This window comes from Mauremys reevesii, linkage group 18 (assembly GCF_016161935.1).
Source record: "Mauremys reevesii isolate NIE-2019 linkage group 18, ASM1616193v1, whole genome shotgun sequence".
Classification (NCBI taxonomy): domain Eukaryota; kingdom Metazoa; phylum Chordata; order Testudines; family Geoemydidae; genus Mauremys; species Mauremys reevesii.
In genome coordinates this window covers 15,774,665-15,795,163 of record NC_052640.1, presented here as the reverse complement: position 1 = coordinate 15,795,163, position 20,499 = coordinate 15,774,665, and the positions used below count along the sequence as shown (strand labels likewise).

The 20,499-nt window shown below is 40.5% G+C and overlaps 1 protein-coding gene across 8 annotated transcripts in view; it reads left to right on the top strand.

Moving 5' to 3' along the window:
• TANGO2 (transport and golgi organization 2 homolog) overlaps window positions 1-8,696 on the top strand; it is a 70,749-nt gene extending 62,053 nt beyond the window's left edge. For all 8 annotated transcript variants that reach the window (XM_039505603.1, XM_039505605.1, XM_039505604.1 and 5 more), the window contains 3 exons: window positions 1,054-1,207; window positions 4,364-4,468; window positions 7,729-8,696. In XM_039505603.1, the coding sequence (XP_039361537.1) occupies window positions 1,054-1,207; window positions 4,364-4,468; window positions 7,729-7,849 (380 nt within the window). In that variant the 3' untranslated portion in view covers window positions 7,850-8,696. The remainder of the gene's footprint in view (window positions 1-1,053; window positions 1,208-4,363; window positions 4,469-7,728) is intronic.
• The last annotated feature ends 11,803 nt before the right edge of the window (window positions 8,697-20,499 follow it).

Below are 20,499 nucleotides of genomic sequence, written 5' to 3'. Positions count from 1 at the left end.
AAATAAAATCACTCTTTTTAACACTGTGGAATACATAACCAAACCCTAATGTGTGCTAGGAGAGCTCCAATCTCCTGCCTAGTACCAGGACATACGTTTTATAGCATATCTAATTATAAAGATTAGCTAGGGAATCATTTGAATGAGATTAAAAGTGATGAAATCTGTACGAGAACTGTAAATCACCAGAAAATCTTTTCTAAGGTTCTGTATACTAGCAGCTATATAGATAGAATGCTGCTGGAAGTGATCCATAGGGATTGTTCTGTGAATGCATGAGACTTTTTAAATCTAAAACAGTTAACATATAGCCTCTTGTTAATGATTCCTTGTACCATTTATTTGATGGAGTTCAAAGCTGGAAGTATTGTTGGTTTTATTTTTGTGAAGTAACTGCAATGTCAGTTATGAGGTTTTTTTTTCTTTTTTCAATTTTAGGTTATACAGTATACTAATACTTCCGTTAAAATGTCTTCTGCCTGAAAAAAACTTTTCTTGAAATTGCACCTGATTTCACATCTCTACCTACATTTCATTAATAGCTGTGGCAAAATCCCGTGATTCAGTTAATATTTAGTACCCTTAGTGTGATGATCCATATCTTTTTTTTTTTTTTTTTTAGTAAAACTGCCAGACTAAAATTTTGTGTTCCAAAACAAAGATAAATCTTTTTTTTATGAAGAGTTAAGCATCTGGAAATGAGACTTTACATTAACTGATTTTTTTATTAGAATACTACGTTTCTCTTTCCCACAGGGGTTAATACCTTCTACAGTATTGGAGGCAGAAATGGTGGGAGGGCAGATGGGAATGGAGTAAGTGCTGAAGATAAGCAAATTTGCATGAGAAAAGATGACAAAAGGTCTATGATGAGTTTTGCTGACAAGGCTTGATTTATTTTCTCCTTCAAACCCTGAAGGATGAGGCAATGTTATGTTTTGGCTGTGTTGCATATATGTTAACTTTTTCACCCCACAGAAATGCTTAACACAAACAAACATTTTCTCACCTGCCCCCAAGTTTTTTTTATTATTTATTAATTTCAATATTCAGGAATCTATGGATTGAGTAATTCTCTGTTGGATACTCCATGGAAGAAACTTCAGTATGGAAAGCAGCTTTTTACAGAGGTGATCAAGCAAAGTCAGGACCTTGCCAAAGAAGACCTGGTGCAGGAGCTCATTAAAGTGCTGAATAATCAAGACCCGTAAGAACATAACCCACATTTTACTTAACATGAACTACAAACATTTTAAAACTCACCTACAAAAGCTGTGTTCAAGTAATGATAAGCTTCAGCTTATATTTAACCAAAGCCAAGTAAAGGTAAAATAATATACTTCTCCTCCCCCTTGGAACAAATTCCAGCCCTACTGATTTGATTTTGTGTGTGCTGAAGGCAGATATAGACCTACATGACATTATCACTGCAAAAGCAGCATTAGTGTGGATCTGTATTCTGACTTATCAGTACCTTATTCCTTAAAGATTACTCCTGCCCAGGGCAGGAGTAGAGCATGCAAGATATAGAAAGGATAAGTCATGATAAACTAAACCATGCTTACCATAACTCCTGATCCCAGACGTTGCCCTAGTTCGAGCCACAGGTTTGGGATGGCTCAGGACAGGGGTCAGTAGTGACACTGTTTAGCTGCCCCTCTTGACACGTATGTAGTAAATACAGCCTGATTTTTGGCCCATAGGTACAGTGTATGAGTTTGCATAAAACACTAGTCCGAGCCCACATATCTGGCTTTAAGACTAAGCTTGGTAAGTTTATGGAGGGGATGATATGATGGGATAGCCTAATTTTGGCATTTAATTTGGCAATTGATCTTTGATTATCAGCAGGTAAGTGTGCCCAGTGGTTTGTGATGGGATGTTAGATGGGATGGGATCTGCGTTACTACAGAGAATTCTTTCCTGGGTGCTGGCTGGTGAGTCTTGCCCACATGCTCAGGGTTTAGCTGATCGCCATATTTGGGGTCGGGAAGGAATTTTCCTCCAGGGCAGATTGGCAGAGGCCCTGGAGGTTTTTCGCCTTCCTTTGCAGCATGGGGCATGGGTCACTTGCTGGAGGATTCTTCAAACCACAATTTGAGGACTTCAATAACTCACATAGGTTAGGGGTTTGTTATAGAAGTGGATGGGTAAGATTCTGTGGCCTGCGTTGTGCAGGAGGTCAGACTAGATGATCATAATGGTCCCTTCTGACCTTAAAGTCTATGAGGACCATAGCAGTTATCTTACTTAAACACCTACCTCCGCTTGAATAACATTTTCTTGAATGCAGATTTGAAGTTCCCTGTCTTTTTTGTCAGCTTAATCTGGTTTTAAAAAAATTAAGTATGTTTGTGTGGTATTTTCAAAGCTTCAATTGAAGTGAAAAATTTCTCATGACAAGATGAGGGCTTTAGAAAACTGAACTGAGTGTTAAGTTGTGCATCTGTTCTGCTATTTTTACTATGCATTTGATATTACAAATGAAAAACACTGTGCTTCAAAAAACTTGCTGTGCTGTACTGTTAGTTTAGAAAAAAGAGTCCTTGTGGCACCTTAGAGACTAACAAATTTATTTGGACAAATTTATTGGGGCAATTTAGCAGTAAGACAGCCAACCTGTAGGGTACTACACAACTCAAATGCACATGCACTCAAGATCTTGCAGTTGTGCTAATAGACATCAAGAGTATCACTTTAGTTTCAAAAGGGGAGTGTCTTAAAGGTAACTTTAAAGTTCAAAACTTGAAAAATAAATGGCTGAGATTTTTTTCAAAGCAGCCAATAGGAATTAAGAACTAAAGATATCTTTCATATGAAATATTTGGCACTTCATAAGCATTAATTCTGTGAGCTATCTAATAAGTTTATTGGACGAGATTTAATTTCCACAACAAGCCCACCTTAGGATCTCTTCCCCTGTTGGTACCATGCATGATATGCTTTTAGTGACTCCCTCTCTCCACATTTGTGTAAACAGTCTGACTTTGTGCTATTTCCCCCAAAGAAAACTAGTGTGATCTGGGACACTGTTTCAATAACAGTAACTAAAGTCATGTCAAACTGCATCCTCTCTTTGTGATGCAGGAAAAACTCTAGAAAAACAGGACTGAATTACTCAGTCACCTTCCACTCTCTTCTTTGGCACTCCAAGGCCTGGTCTACACTGGGGGTGGGGGTGGGGGGTTCAAACTAAGGTATGCAAGTTCAGCTACGCAAATAGCGTAGCTGAACTCGGAGTACCTTAGTTCGAAGTACTTACCCGTCCTCACGGCGCGGGATCGAAGTCCGCGGCTCCCCTGTCGACTCCGCCACCGCCGTTCGTGGTGGTGGAGTTCCAGAGTCGACAGGAGCGCGTTTGGAGTTCGATATATCGCGTCTAGATGAGACGCGATATATCGAACTCTGAGAAGTCGATCACTACCCGTCGATCCGGGCGGGTAGTATGGACGTACCCCAAGTGCCTAACTGGCTTCTGAACTTCGTCTCATTTTGATAGACACTGACACAAGCTGGCCTATGGTAGGAGGCAGAAACTTGAGCAGTGATGGGGATGGAAGAGGCAGAGAACCACACACAGCAATAGGGTGCAGAAAATAATATTTTAAGTTTGTCTTTACAAATTTCAATTTGATTTGTCAGTCATTGACATCATGAGCTATATTTTTTTCCACATTTGGGGGACCACGATCTAGTGTTAAGAGTGGAAGGCAGGAAATCTAGGTGGTATTCCCAGCTCTGCTATGGACTCTGTGACCTTGGACTCTTTCTCTGTAGGGTGTTGAGGTTTCATTAATTACAGTTTACAGATCTGAATACCACCTTACCATCGCAATACACTTTACCATGGCAAACTTGTTTACTTTGGAAATTTATTAAGCATTGTGCACTATAATTTGCCATTTCTTCCAACTGTTTCTTGGAAGTTGCAGACAAGTTTCTGTCCAAAACAAAAGAAATCTCCATGAGTCCATCTTGAATAATACTTGGTTTTTACACTTTGTATTTTAAGTTACTTGACAATAAAAGGGGTATTCTTTTATTTCAGAAGACACTAAAAATACAGAAAGGAAGGAATAGCAATGAAAGGAAAAATAATTACAAATATTTAATAAGTAGAAAGCTGATTAAATGAAAGGTTAAGTCCTTGAGACATTTTATCTTGGAAACAGCTGACAAACCTTTTTATCTTTGGTCCCTTCTTTTCATGTTTCTTTTTTAAAAATCACATTTTACTTAGACATTTTGCCTTTTCTTTTTTATCATTATCATCAAGCTGTGTGTTGATTATAGTTAGTACGTGTAGGAGGGTTTGTTTTGTATTAATTCTGGGGAAGAGTAATAGTGCTATCTATTTTTTCAGTCAGCTACCGGATCCTGCATTGGAGGATCAAGGAAAGGAGCATGTGCAACATGTACTGAACGAATATGCAGCTTTGTGTGTTCGTTGCCCGGGATATGGAACAAGGTAAAAGAAATACTTCAAGGCAAAATAGGCAACTGTTGTATCAAGACATGTATCTAAAGTCAAATGTTACCATAAAATTTAACGTTCTAGACCATAAAATGGGTTTGTTCAGTTAATTTAATATCTATGCATAAGTTTAGTCACATGTAATCCATAGATTATCTTCTTTTATTGTGATCTTCTTTTATTCCTTAGCATTGTGTCTCAGACATTGGTTGAAATGCCCATCAGTACCTGCTTTACAATTTGTCACACTTACTAATGATGTTAGCTATAACTTCCTTAAAGTTAAGTAGCTTTACCCTTTCAAAAATGCTCTTTTTTTACTATCACACCTCTTCCTGTTCAGAACATCAGCTTCAGAAAATTTTTGATTTTTTTTTCCAGTTTGGTGGCTGAACCAAAAAAAAATTGGGGGGGACTCGTTTCAGATGGCCCCAAAACAGTATTTTTTCGGCGTTTCTTGCCTAAATGAATCATTTAACCAAAAAAAATATTCATTTTTAGTTTTATTTTGATTTTGGGTATTTTTACCGTTTTTTGTTTAAATCTAGCTAAATTTGGAAAAGAAACATCGTTTCAGAACCAAGTCAAAATACTAATTTTGAAAATGTCGAAACAAAGCATTTCAACTCTTTTTGGGGAAAAAAATTATATACTTTCAGCTGAAGACAATTGCTGACTTCAACCTGAATTTGCAAGTAATTTCGGTCAATCCAGAACTCCATTTTTTGGCAAGTAAACTACTGACCTGAAAGATTTTACCCTGCTCTACTTATCTCAGCTTTGTCTATTACTGCTCTGCTCAGCTCCATGAGCCAGCATATTAGCAAAGTGACAGATCTGCTAGCAAGTGATGAGTTATATTGGACATCAGAAAGTATTGGTACATTATACTGACCCACTTCAACTTCTGATTCCAAACATGAAGGAAACATAGCGCTGTATGGAAGAATATAACCCTTTTTATTTGTCTCTTCTACCTAAGTAAGTGGAGAAATAGACTTGATTCTAAAAGAAAAATGTATATTGTATGCCTAGCTATATTAGGGATTTATTATAGTCAAATCACTATAATAGCTAGGTGCCATATTCACAGATTAAGAATTATTATGATCAGCAGAATCCTGGTCTGCTCCATCTTCTCCTAATTTGTGCTTGCTTTCTTTAGTGAGGTATTTTCACTTTCTCTCTCCAGGAAGAAAGCAGTAAACATTGTGAATCAGTTATTGTTATGAGAAGGTTTGCATGATATGCATCTTGCATCCTAACCTGAAGATGGCAAGGTTATGGCTCAGCCGATTCCTGGAGGCAGAGAATTCCTCAGCTAAGGGTCTGCCTGGGAGAATAAACTGGCTTCCCCGCAATCACTGGCTCAGTCAATCATGGCATTTCCATTGCTCTAGCTGTCTTAGTGCATAAACGAGTGAGAGGTAGTCTCTGAAATGGCTGGTCCTCATTTCCTAGGGGGTTTTAAAAAATAACATCAGAACCTTTTAAACAGATTTGGAGAGAACTGACTGAGAACTGACTGATTTGGAGAGAACTGACTGCATTGCAAAATGCAGAGCACTGCTTTGATGTGTAATAAAATACATGCAGAAACATGGCCAGTTTACTTATGTACTGGGTACTAAAGTTCTGAAGGAATAATGGAGGGAAATACTTGTTTTTGTTTCATTGATTGTACTCTGCCTATTTTAGGGAAAGGAGAAATGGCATTGGATGTTCATAGACGAAATATTTAGACATAGTTTTGACCTATTCCCAATACATCAGTCACTTTAGTTCACCATGCCAGGTCTAGTATTTCCCAACTCTCAGCGTAGGGCAACTTAAATCCTCAAACTTGCTGGCTTAATTATCCCAGACACTCAGGGTTGTCTTGCGTGAAAATATCAGATGCATTTTTCATCTCTGTTGGAATTACTATACACGTACATTGAGACGTTGCTGCTGACAATGTGTATCTTAACACATCACTAGCCTTAGGAGAGAACACATGGAGTCACACCATTCACAATTAATGGTTCTGAATGTGGGAATCAAAGTGGAATAAACCCCCGATATACGACAGAATAGGAAGTGTGTGGCAAACATGTAATGATATGTAAGTAGAACTAGTCTAACCTATTTTTTACCATTGCTGTTTCTTTATTTAGGACTTCAGTTCTAATTAATACTGCACAGGTCATCTCATCCAGCAATCGCCAAGCTCTTCAGAAACATTATGCCTCACATCCCATTCAGGCAGTTGTACCCATTTTGCAGATGGGTGAACAGGGGTGATTTGACCCATGCCACAGAATTAGTGGTAGCATTAGGCATGGAACTCAGAAGTGTGGACTGCCAATCCTTTTGAGTGAATTGGTAGACTAAGTTGCCTGTGTGAAAATGCAATTCATGTAAAACAGAGGTCAGCTTGGGTTTGCAATAAGGGACAGTTGACCAGTACATAGATGTTCCTGAACATCTGTGATTTATGGCTGTACTAATTAGTGCTGATAATCAAGGCTAAAGTGGACTGCAATGTCTCATGCCTTCACCACCAAGCCTGATTTTTTGGCTATGTAAATCAGAAGTAGTTGCACTGAAGTCAGTGGAGTTACACATAGCAGTTTTACATCTGTATGTGAGCAGACTTGCATCTCAGTGTTCAGAAATTGCTCTTTGGAGATATTGTGCTCCTCAGGAGAGAAACGGAGAGGTTCTTTGTATGACCTTGTGTCCTCAGGTGGTGGTTAGTGGTATTCTGGGCTGGTGAGCAATAAGGCTGAGGAAATTTGTATGGGCATTTGATACAAAAGGGAAGAATGCAGAAGTGAGTTAATATAAATAATCAGCAAGGATATGTGTGTCTGATAATATTCATGCCAACTAAATGCTAGCAGGTAAAATTTATTTTCAGGCTAGAACTGACTTGAACATATTCAGCAATTAAAAAGCTTATCATTAGTCTTCTCTGCTATTTATTGTTCTCCTTATCCGTCAGCCTAAAGCTTTGTGTGGTTGTTGCCTTAATAAGTGCAGCAGTGAAGCAAGATAGTACAGAGTCTGATTCAGTGGAACGTAGTGGGGGGGAGCCCAAGTTAATCCTTCTTCAAATCTGAGTTTTTATTGGTGTTTTTCAGACCTATTTCTATGTGATGCTATTGTGGTCAAGCGAAATTAATGGAAAAATTTAGATTAAAGTATTATTGTGCAAATGGTTAGACAAAAATGAAGTTTAAATTTTTTTTTCTTCCCTTATTTTCTTTCAGGACTAACACAGTCATTCTCATTGATGCAGAAGGACATGTAACTTTCACAGAGCGCACCATGCTCAATGCAGATATCAACCAATGGAAAACAAGCGCCTATCAATTCAAACTGGAAACTTAACAACTTTCCATTTGAATGGATCATGATAAAAGAAATAAGAGAACAAGCCATTGAACTCCACTGAAGGCTTTATACCAGCCTACAGCAACCAGAGATGGAAAGGAAAAGCTTATTAAATCCATAGCATACCCTAGAAACTACCAAAACCTTTTGCACAAAACCAAGGAAAGAAAGGTTTTACAGTAAAATTTTGGCTGGATTAAAAATGTGTTGCTTCTTGTGCAAGTATTTGTTTTAAGTTTAAAGGGACACAGTTTATTTTCTAGGCATGATTTTTAAACTATATTGTTAATAACTAGGGGATTGGTCCTGCAAGGTATTGAGTGTTTCTTACAAGGTGCTAAGTGTCCTTAGCTCCTTTTGATTTCAATCAGAGCTGAAGGTATGCAGCACTTTGGAAGATCAAGTCCTATGTTATTAAAGTTCAAAGATTTTCAGAATCTAACTTAAACCTTCAGAATCAATCGTGATAACTTTTCGCACTTCACTCCGCTTGGACAAAGACAAACTAGTCAATGCACATTTATTTATGGTTGATTTCTAGTCACTTTGTGAACTGGCACAACTATGTAATGTGACTTCTGGAAATGATCCCTGGGAATGGTAGTTATGTGAATTATAAAAAAAAATTCCATTGGAATTTTACAAAAAGAAACATTTCTATTGATCTTAGAACATAAGGTTTTTAGAAAATCTGTCTCTGCCTTTTCAACACATGCTTGTAGGGCAGGGGTAGGCAAACTGTTTGGCCCAAGGGCCACATCAGGGTTGCACAACTATATGGAGGGCCGGGTAGGGAAGGCTGTGCCTCCCCCAAACAGCCTGGCCTTTGCCCCCTCCCACTTCCTGCCCCGACTGCCCCCCATAGAACCCCCAACCCATCCAACCCTCCACTTCTCCTTGTCCCCTAACTGCCCCCTCCTGGGACCCACACCCCCTATCCAACCTCCCTGACTGCCCCAACCCTTATCCACACCCCCACCCCCTGACAGCCCCCACCCCCTATCCAACCACCCTCTGCTCCTCGTCCCCTGACCACCCCCTCCTGGGACCCAGCCCACCCCTAACTGCCCCCTGGGATCCCACCCCCTTATCCAAACCCCCCTGCTCCCTGTCCCCTGACTGCCCTCCTGACCCCTATCCACATCCAGGCCCCCTCGGACTCACTCCCAACCCTCCCTGTTCCCCATCCCCTGACCACCCCCTCAGAATCTCTGCCCCATCCAACTGCCCCCTCTCCCCTGATTGCCTCCCAGGACCCTCTGCTCCCTTACCCACTCCCTCCCCTGCACCCCGCCCCCTTACCAGCAGCATGAGCTTGTAGCCACAACACCCAGCCAGAGCCAGCTGTGCTCCCCATGCTGCCCAGCGGGAGCAGCAGGTCAAAGCGTAGCCCGCGTGGCTGCGGGGGAGGGGGAACAACAGGGGAGGGGCCGGGGACTAGGCTCCCTAGCCAGGAGCTCAGGGGTCAGGCAGGACGGTCCTGCCCACAGGCTGGAATTTGCCCACGTCTGTTATAGGGTTTTTTGATCATGGATGTGGGCATCAGTGAATGTATGTTATGTTTGCAGAATTGGTTGTTTTAGTGTAATATAACAATTTTTCCGACATATTTTCTGACAATGGTGTTCTGCATAGGGAAAAGGGTGGTTGTTCTTCACAAGTCAGTTTTCCCTTAAGTAGCACAGTGTTGAGTAAAGTGATGTATCTTGTACTGTCTTTCTCATTTGTATCCCATACCTGTTTCTGATGAGGGAATGAAACTGAAGTTTGGGTCTGTGCCCTTTAATCTCTTGCTGAGAAGAGATTAAAGCATCGTGGAGTGTGATGGACTCCATCTCTGAAGTGAAGGGATCAGCTGCTCTGTATTGTGGCACCTTGTTGCCTGCAGTCTAACCAGCAATGTAGGCCTTTGTTTTTCTTTCTTCTAGACTGATAACTAGTAGGATATGTTTGCAAACCAAAAGTGAACTATATGAAGTATATACTTATGCTTTTTTGTAAGCTTTGGTTTTAGCTTTATTTCTGTACTGGTCTAATGTGTTAAAAGCTGGGAGTGATTGCTGATATTTTATGATAGAAGAGAATATTTGTTACATGGTGACATTATTACAATATTAGAGTGCTGGAAAAAATCAGGTGTTAAAATACACTTCCCATGTTCCTGTAAGCTGTAAATTATAAAGCTGGTTATTTAAATGTATGTTTTCTTTCCATTAGTCGGTGCCAATGGTGGGTGATGGAGAGAATCTCTCTTGCTAATGTCAAAGTATTTTAAAATCCTAGATTATTTTGCTGCCATTATGGTTGTACTGTAACTTACTCCAAATGCCAAACCTTAAATACTGATTTGACTCATTGACACTCCCTCCCACACACCTTTTCATTGAGTGTGTTCTTTACTGTGATGTTCAGAGAGTTGTAGAAAGGATTGCAATATAGCAGTATTTTTTCTATTGCTCACACAGAGGTTCAGTTGTTTTCTCTACTCAGGGCCTATATTTTGTATTGAAATGCTTAGAGGAAACTGAGGCCTCTTAAGGTGTAGTCTGTGGTGTGAGTGGAAACCAGATTTCTCACTGGGGTTATAATAGGGTTGCAAAAGGCCATTTCCAGGGTAATGACTGTCTGGAGATTCCACAGCAATATTCTTATTAGTTATTTCCCTCCCCTGATCATTTTAGATAAGAGTTTTGCCTGTTTAAATATTTCTAGCGGTACCAGGCTACACTCACATGCTTACTTGAGCATGTGCTTAAGTGCTTTGCTGGATCAGGGCCACACACTGTGTAACAAATGCACAAGTGCACCGTCTGACAAATTTTAAGTACCAGACTTTTACCGCAGCTATCCCAATCACAGTTGCACCTGTTTGTGACTCATGCACCTGGCTGGTTGGCATTGAACTTCATTTCAGTGGGCAGGGGGGACTCCCAGATTTCCTTCTCCTGAGATGTGAGAGGAGTTTACTGTTTCTTTACGTGGCTATTTATTCTATCAAATAAATTCATGGGGTGTGTGTGTGTGTGTGTGTATATATATGTATATTGTATGTGTATGTATGTATATGTATGTATGTATATGTATGTGTGTGTGTGTGTGTGTGTGTGTGTATATACACACACACACACACACATAGTAGTCTGCTGTACTTGCAAACAAAATGAATCTAAACACAGAAGCCAAAAATAGTCCATAATCAGGAATATAATGGAATTACTTTAAAATTAATGGTAAAAAAATCTCATTCAAACAGATTCTATAACCCAGCCAGTTGTTGTTCCGTAGTGGTGAAGGATTCTGATTTGGTCCTGTCAGTGTTTGGTTGAGCCTTGAGCCTCTAAGCTTTTGTCAATGTAGTACTAAAAAGCTGCTTTTAAATTTGAGATTGACAACTGGCAAGTGTGTATTTAACTTTTGTTATTACTAAAAGTATTTTAACTAATCATTCACAATCTATTTCTATATGTCAGAAACACTGCCAAAGTATATGTGGCTACAATTTAACCTACATTTAAACTTGTTACCTACATAGAAAGTAGAAATACTTGCAATTGCTTTTCATCCTCAAAATGTTTTACAAACATCAGTCTTCAGAACAGCCCTTTGAGTTAGGTAAGTATTAAAGTGAAATATTAACTGATTTTACAGATGAGGAAATTGAGACAGAGGCTTATCACCTTATCCAGAGGCAAATTGTCAGTGTTGGAGCTTGGGTTGGACCACAGGTGATCTTAACTCCCTTTCCTGCAATTTAAATCAATCTCTTGATGGCTGGGTTATGTATTCATTCAATATATCCAATTTCTAATTGCTGAGAGTTAAAATGAAAAATACCATTGTTTTGGGGAGACTCTTCAAAATATGTAAAGTTCCTCTGCTGGCTTTATCATAGCAGTTAATACAGTGACCCCAGCTTACTCTTGAAGTTTATGGGAGCTTTGCCCTTGACGTCAGTGGAAACAGGATCAGGCCCTCTATTCCCAGAGCTCAGGAATGGTACCAGAGCATGTAAATGTTCTGGTATAATTAATTGTATAAGCTGGTGTTCATTGCTAAGTGCTAATTTTAGTTGCATTCAATCACTGGAAAAAGTCAACTGTAAGCAAGTGACAAGACAAAATTGACGGAGGCATTTTATTTTTTATAAGGTATTTTAAAAAGAGGGAATATCAAATGTAAAACTACAAATTAGATTATTGGGTGACATGTTTTTAGGTTTCTTGCTGTGAAATTAATTTGTGTGGGGTATCTTTTTCAAGTCACAAGGTTACATCAGCTTTTTCTCCTACCAAACAGTTTTTTCCACTTTGATGATAATGAGAAGGATTTTTTAAATACTATTTATAATTCTTGATTCAATTTTTTGCCTTTTTAAGCTATTTTACATTTTGTTATTTGTATATCTGTATTCAAAGCCAGAGTCAGAATAAATTGTTTGGTGACCAAATCTTTGCCACCCTAATAAATTGTGCATGTGTTTTGTACTTGTGTGCCCATGGGATGGGATAAAGAGACACTCGGATTAATAGGGAGTCAAAATAAAAGATGTAGAATGACATCTCTTTCCAACAGTTCCTTTTTTTTTCCTTTTAGGGTGCGTTTTCAAAACTGCTCAGCATTGGCCTAGCAGTATGACCAAAAAGTTAACACACAACAGAATAGGGGGGAAGTTGTGGTCACGTGCCAGTGTTCAGCTGCTCAAGTTTGACACTTTTTTCAGTAAATTTCTCTGTGGATTGTGGGAATAAATGCTCAAAATTAAATGCAAAATTCTCTTGGAAATGGGGTGGAAATTGCATATTGTGTTTGAGTAGATGAACGGATACAGTAGAAGAGGAATGAACTGAGTGGCTTCCCCCACTTCACCTCAGAGGCAGGCATACACACACAGTGCTTTTCTGGTGGCACCAATACATCCCTGCGAGAGCCTGTTTGATATCTTTCCCTCTCTCCTCCTTTCTCTGCAATAGAGCTGTAGTTTGGGATAACTTTCCTTTTTTTCCTCTCCTCTCTCATCTCATCATGAGCATTTTTGTCATCTTCTGTCAGCTTGTGGAATCCCCTCTACATTGTGCCATATTTTTCAGCCTGTACCTCCTCACACAGCGTGGAGTGGGAGAGGTACTGGAGGCAGTCTTCCTCAGCAGAATCCACCTTGCATCTAGCTATTACCAGTGACTTTTTGTGGCCTTAGCCATCTGCTGGTACTTGCTGCACAGCCCTCCTTGCAGCTTCTCAGAATTCAGACTAGTCCTGCGCCACACCTTTTGCCAATGTCTGTCTTCTAAGGAGCTGCCCCTTTTCTCAGCAGGTTTAACAAATGCCACTCCATGCACAGCAGGACCAGATGGAAAATGTGAAAGCCCTCTAACAACCCATGGCTATCTCCCTCCCTGTCGCAGCCTCTGGTTCCTCTTGGATCCTTCAAGGAAGCATTGGAAACATAATTACTAATCCTCATTTAGATATGTAGGGAAGTCATTAAGTGCTTGCTCATATATATTTCCCTGTTGGTGTGCAGTCACCCCATGCACTCGAGTTTGGATATTTTTGGCCAGCACTGTCTGTTAGCACCCACACCTGCACCCTGAATGTCTTTGTAACTCCAACCCAAGAGCATAAACGGTGGGACAACCCTACCCATCCTTCAGTTCCTTCTCACTGCCTGTGGCTGAGTCAGAACTTTGACAGTATCCGAGCCTCTTGCTCACTCTGTAATCCCTTCCTATTTTTTGTTAATAGTTGTAGTGCCACAGATGATAGTTTAGGATTGCTTTGTACATAATGTTTCATTTCTTTTTTTAAAAATAAAACCCTATTTTTTCTCTGAGACTTCACCCAGTATTGGTCCACCCTTCATGGCGGAACCGAAGTCTCCAGGATTTATGAACTGTACTTGTAAGGTAGTAATATCCATTACTGATGGGCATATGAGGTGTTTGTTTCCCCTGGAAAGATTCTAAGCCACAGCAGATCATCAGTTATATACAAGCCCATTCTCAGACGTTAGTAAGAGCTTGCTTCAGACTTCTGAGACACGTGACCTCCTGCACAAACATTACTCAGAATCCCAGATTTCATCTTCACTGCATGCCAGAGAGGTTGAAATCTGTATATCAGTCCAACAGACATAATCTAGACATGAAGGAGCATGGCCCCTAGAAGTCTTGCTGGCAGTGTCCTCTAAAAGTATGCAAAGGTGTTCTCTCCACCATGCCCATCAAAGACTTTGGTGATAGACGCCTCCAGTCTTGAGTGGGGAGCCCACTAGATGGTCTTCACATGCAAGTCCTATGGATTCCTCAGGAAAACTTTCACAGCATACCTCCCAATTCTGAGAGGTCTAATGATTCAGATCATGATGGACAACACCTCAGCAATGTTTTAGATCCACCCCCCTTGTGCATTTGCCTTGAAACTACTTGAGAAGCGCTTCACTTATCAGGCTTGCAGAATGTTCTGGCAGACCACCTCTGCAGGTAGTTTACAAATGCCCACGAATGGTCAGTGAAGGACACCATCGGATAGGTCATATTCATCATATGAGGTCAACCCTCTACAGACCTGTTCAATGGGAGAAAACAAAAAATGTCACCTGAATCTGTCAGATGTGTTGCTGATCCCCTGAGCTGAGGGTCTAACCTGTGTGTACCTCTGTTTCTACTAATTCCAAGAGTCATCAGAAAACTCAGGACTCTGCCAAGATCATTATATTGGCACTGGCTTGGCAAAGGCAGTTCTGGTTCTCGGACTGGATAAATCTCTCCATTCGACATGCAGTCCAGTTACCTCTTCAGCCAGTTGTGATTTCCCGAAGGAAGGGACAGATCCTCCATATGCACCTCACAGCATGGATGCTGGCTGGTTAACAGGAGAGAGGATCCGCTCTTTGGAGGTACAGAATGTTCTTATCTGCATTAGAAAAGATTCTACAAGGCTAGCTTACTCTGCCAAGTGAAAGAGATTCACTGTATGGGCCCAGCAACTTCAGTTTATCCTCTTCTCTAAATCAGATACCTGATATACTAGAATACCTTTTATCCTTAAAGAATTCAAGACTATCCATGAGCTCTGTAACGGTCCCTCTAGCAGCCATTTCAGCTTTCCATCTTCCTATTCAAGGTCATTCAACGTTCTCCCACCCTAGAGTAGCTAAGTTCATCTTCTGTGGGTACATACCCCATTCAAAGAGGCTTGTCCTCCTGGAGATTTCAACATAGTGCTGACAGGATTACTGGGTCTTCCCTTTTGAGCTCCTAGCTACCTGTCCCCTTTTCCACCTATCCATTAAAATAGCCTTTCTAGTAGCAGTGGGCGGGAGAAATATAAGCTGTCATGGAGGGACCTCCATACCCTGACTTTATGAAATACAGTGTAACCTTGAGGCGTCACCCAATGTTTTTGTCAAAGGTAGTCTGACTTCCATCTCAACCAAGTAACATACCTGCCTGTCTTTCCCAAGCCACATTCCAACAAAAGAGTAAGCTAAACTTAACACCTAACATGTAGTTAAGAATGGATGCTATCCTTTTATCTTAATAAGACTATTCCTTTTAGAGTGTCCCTGCAGGTATTTGTAGTTAATGCATAAGGGCTGAAAAGTGAGAGGCTATGTCAGCCGTGAGAGTACCTAATTGGATTTCTACATGTATTAAGTTATGTTATGAAATAGCTAACTTAGACCAACCATTTAGGGTTACAGCCCACTTCACCAGGGCTCAAGCAGCTTTCGCAGCCTCTCTGAGAAATTTTCCGCTAGTGGAAATATATAGAACAGCAATTTGGGATTTGATGCATACTTACTCACCATTACTCCATAGTAAAAGCTTCAAGATTTGATGCGCATTTTGGCAGAGCAGTTTTACAATCACTGTTCAGGTAGGCTCCTAACACCTGCCTCCTGTGATCAGGTTACTGCTTGTGAGTCTCCAAAGTGAAGAAGAAATGGCTACTTATCTTTACAGCAATTGTGGTTCTTCATGTGTGTCCCTTATATATTCCATGACCCACCCTCCTTCCTTGCTACTGTGGAGTTCTATACCATCTGGATTCTGCATTGGCAAAGGAGCTGAGGAATGTTGTGGGGGTAGGAGGGTCACGCTGACCTTTATACCTTCAGGTGAGAGGCACAAGGACAATCAAGGTGTAAGCTTGGCCCCAATGGACACTGCTGGCTAAAAGAATCCAAACTTGGGTGCATGCATACTAACAGTGAAATATACATGGTGAATACATCCCAAAGAAGATCATACATCTGTGAAGTTAGCATTTATTTTCCTCTTCCCCCTCATCCTGAAAACAGGGTGTGGAAACCCTTCTAGAGCACCCCAAAGTTAAAGCTGATTATGGTTTTTCCCTTTCTCTTATGCTATCTGTGTAGTCCTCTCCCAAACAAGGGCCAAGAAAAAAGATTAGGATGGAGGCCAAAAAGTCTGAGAGAACCTGGCACTTGCCTTCCTTTGAGGATTTATTCCTCTCATCTTCATTGTCCTCACAGCCCAACTCAAGAAGGGCATATCTAGGACCTTAAGGACCTAGATAATCTCAGAGAACAGGTTCAGTTTACAAAGGTGAAGACCTACACGAAATGAGTTTTCTGTAGTTCCCCCCCCCCCATCCTAAATTCCCTGGGGAACAAGATTGGTGACCTGAGTGGGGGTTTTAGCTAGATCATAAAAGATCCACTAATTGCACTTGTCAAATCTCAAAAGATACCTAAGGAGATTGACTTCTGTCCCTAAAACAGGTGCTCTGCACACAGGTTCCCAAGAAAGGCAATGATTCCATTTGTGGGTCCTGCCTCCCTTAAAAATGTAACTAACATGTACAGCACAATCCTTTGCTAGGTTTTCTTTGCTTTTATAGAAGACATGGCGTACATGATGACCTTCAGGTTTCACTTTCCTGGTTCAGCCTTCATGAAGTCCTAAAAGGTCTTAGAGGCTTGCTCTCCTACCTGTCTCTTGTCTGTGACCACTCAAGCAAGATAACCTGCTGCTACTTGATAGTGAGACAGAATATATGGCTTTGAGCAACAGTTGCAGATTTGAGACCTGATTCTATCATCTCTTACATCAGTTTAACTCCACTGACTTCAGTCAAGTAACTGAGAGGGGAATTGGATCCAATCAAAATGTGCCAAGCAAACTCAAAGTGGTAGGAGGTGCTGCCAAAAGAGAATAAACTTGCTTATTCTTGCCTCTAAGATGAAGTGGGTAGAACTATCCAGCAGTGTTGAGACTAGCAGAGGTTGCTCTGAGGAGACCAGCTGCTAAGACAAAATTGTCCTAATTTTGCTCAATGTGGTGGCATGTTAAAAGGAGACACTGAGTTCCCAGATATAAACCCATGACTAACATGCAATCAAGAAGCATTATTTGACCAACTATGAAGCCACTCGAGTAAATTTTAAAGGATGTTTGAGAAACACCTTATTAACTGTTCTAAAATAATTGTCACCAACTCCCCCTCCCCCCAATCCCACCCACAGAGTACTGTTCGATCAGATCCACTGTCTTTGCAACTGGTACTTTGCACTACCATGCAAGAAACTTGAGGTAGTTCATGAATCTGGTCTCACTTGTGCATCAGTCCTTTATTTCGCACCTCAGGTTGCTTGGTTGCTTCAGGTAATGTAAGGCTAATATAGGAGTAGCATAGCTGGGTTTTGAAGAGTCCCATACAAAATGTTTTTGGTCATGAAGAGAGGCTGCCAAGATTTGGGGCCTTAAAGGGTTGGGGTAATAGAAACTTAGGTGAAAGGTGCTATGGGTGCTTCAGGTTTCTGATAAGCAGGTAGCCCATCATTCCCAAAAATGCAAAAGCAGCTAATAGGAAAAAGCAATAACAGTAGTTCATGGATGTCCCACGGGGCTGTTGGTTGCTAGGATGCCATGTCCCTTTCCTCTTTCTACTAATGAAGAGCAAGAAACCAGGCTGAAGATGGAATAGCTCTAAATCTGAGACAGATAAATTATACCATCAAAGACCCATGCAATCTTGTCTTCAGAAGATTAGATAGTATTGTAGACGTCTGAGATAATCCATTGTGTACGGCTTTTTAAATTCATCACTGCAAGTGAAATACATCAATAACTAAATATTGAGACAATATCCTAAAGAGATGTAAGTTCTCATTTACAATGGCACAAAACGATAATTTACCAAGGTCTCAAAACAAGAGAGTCCTTGAAATATCTAGGGAGTAAATAGGAAAGTTAAGCATCTTAAACTTGAAATTTAGCCAAACAATTTAAACAATAAATATTGCGCCTCTGGTTTAACAAATATCCTTATTTATACAGAATATTAACTGCTAGAAATTAGTTCCACATCATTCAGAGTCAAGTCACACAGAACTGGATAATTCTTCATCTGCTTCATTTTCCATAGAGACATCTTGTTGATGGATTTTGAGGGGTCATGAAAGGCTCTAGACTTGGTGGGAATAGAATCTGTATTGTAATCAACTGAAGAGGAAGCAGAAGAACAAATGAGAACTACACAACTCATCTGTGTGAATCATGCTGCAATATTTAAGCTTAACAAGGAGAGCAAAAAAGCTAAAATTGAACGTAGGTTACACAAAGAGATACTATCCGTCTGGTACATCCTGCCTGGAGAAGAGCTTTAATCTGATCTTGCTTTTTCATTCAGTTTCTAGAGTGTGAAAATCTCCTTCTACCTTTAAAGCTCAAGATCAAAGCACTCTGACTATGGAGGGTATGGTAGATGGATATTGGGGGGGAAAATAGTTTACAGCAAACATAGAAAAAGTGAAGGTTACAGTGGATAGACAAGAACTTGAACCTGTTAAGAATGGAAGACCATACAAAATAGTAAAAAGCAATCTCCCTTGCTGGTTCACATAAAGTCTTTGACATGTTTGTAGCAGCATGATAAATGGGAACAGAATGTGAGTGCTCTCCTAAAAAAAAAAAAAATAGCTCAAAAGCCTGAGGAATGAAGCAGGAGAAAATACAGTTGATTCTGCATAGACAGAACAAATAAAATGAAGAAAAATCATTATGTTGAAAGATGTTCTAAAGATGCTGCAGAAGCTCAAGTGGAAATGCACTGGTCATATGACAAGAAGACTGAGTAACTCTAGAATATCTGGACTTGAACAGGGATATTTGGTAGCACTGTAGTGATATCTTCATACAAACAGCTGTTAATCACAATGTAATTTAACTAGTGATGCCTACTTGTTTACAGTATACGTACAAGAATATTGTCATCAGCAGGAGATGATTTAAGATATAACAAACTAGTTTACATCTAGAATGGTACATACATACTAATGCCATTTTCATTTTCAGTACAGGTTGGAGCTCTGCACCAGTTATGTCAAAAAGATCCCTAGAGCTAGGTAAGAATTATGTAACGCATGGAAAGAATAAGTATGTTGTAAAGCATGGGTATGATGCTGAATAGTCATCAAGAAGTACAGCTACTAAGTAAAAGAAGAAAAAAAATGATTTTTGGTTTTATAGGTGGGAATAAGTTTAATAGAGTAGATAGGGGGAAAAAAAATAAGTTCCTCTCTTTATCTCAGCTGGACTTTTCAGAGGGGCCTGAAAGTCAAAGGGAATTGGGTGTGCAACTCCCTTAACCCTCTTTGGAAAATCTCAGCGCTTACCTCTTCACCTAACCCATATATTCAAAATGTTACTGCTAAGGTGGTGGTTCTCCTTCCGTTGTTTCCACCAGATCATCCCCCATCTCAAATATGTTCAGTAAGAAAATTAAACTATTTTTCTGTTAACAGCAATACATAATCAGATTTCTTTTTATTCTTGCTTTGTGGTTTGAGTATAATTTTGTTACGCTAGCTGTCTGTACCTAATGTTAACTTGAACTATCTTGGTATTCAATATTAATTTGTTTATAATATTTATATTACTGCAGTGTCCAGAGCCCTAATGTTTAGGGCCCTACCAAATTCACAGTCCATTTTGGTCAATTTCATGGTCATAGGATTTTAAAAATTGTAAATTTCATGATCTCAGCTTTTTAAATCTGAAATTTCACGATGTTGTAATTGTAGGGGTCCTGACCCAAAAAGAAGTTGTGGGGGGGAGTCACAAGGTTATTGTAGGGTGGGTGGGTTGTGGTACTGCTACCCTTACTTCTGCGCTGCTGCTGGTGGCAGCACTGCCTTCGGAGCTGGCAGATGGAGAGTGGTAGCTGCTGTCCAGGAGCCCAGCTCTGAAAGTAGAGCCACTGCCAGCAGCAGCGCAGAAGTATGGATGGAATGGTATGGGATTGCCACCCTTACTTCTAGGTTGCTGCATGCAAAGCTGGGTCCTCAGTCAGCAGCCACCACTCTCCGGACTCCCAGCTCAGAAGGCAGCAGTGCAGAAGTAAAGGTGGCAATACCATACCATGCCATCCTTTCTTCTGCGCTGCTGCTGGAGGCGGCTCTGCCTTCAGAGCTGGGCTCATGGCCAATAGCCGCTCTCTGGCCACCCAGTTCAGAAGGCAGCGTAGAAATAAGGGTGGCAATACCGTGGACCCCCCCAAAAAATAACCTTGTGACCCCCCTGAGTTGGGACCCCCAATTTGAGAAACACTGGTCTCCCCCATGAAATCTGTATAGTAGAGGATAAAAGCATACAAAAGACCAGATTTCAAGGGGGAAGACC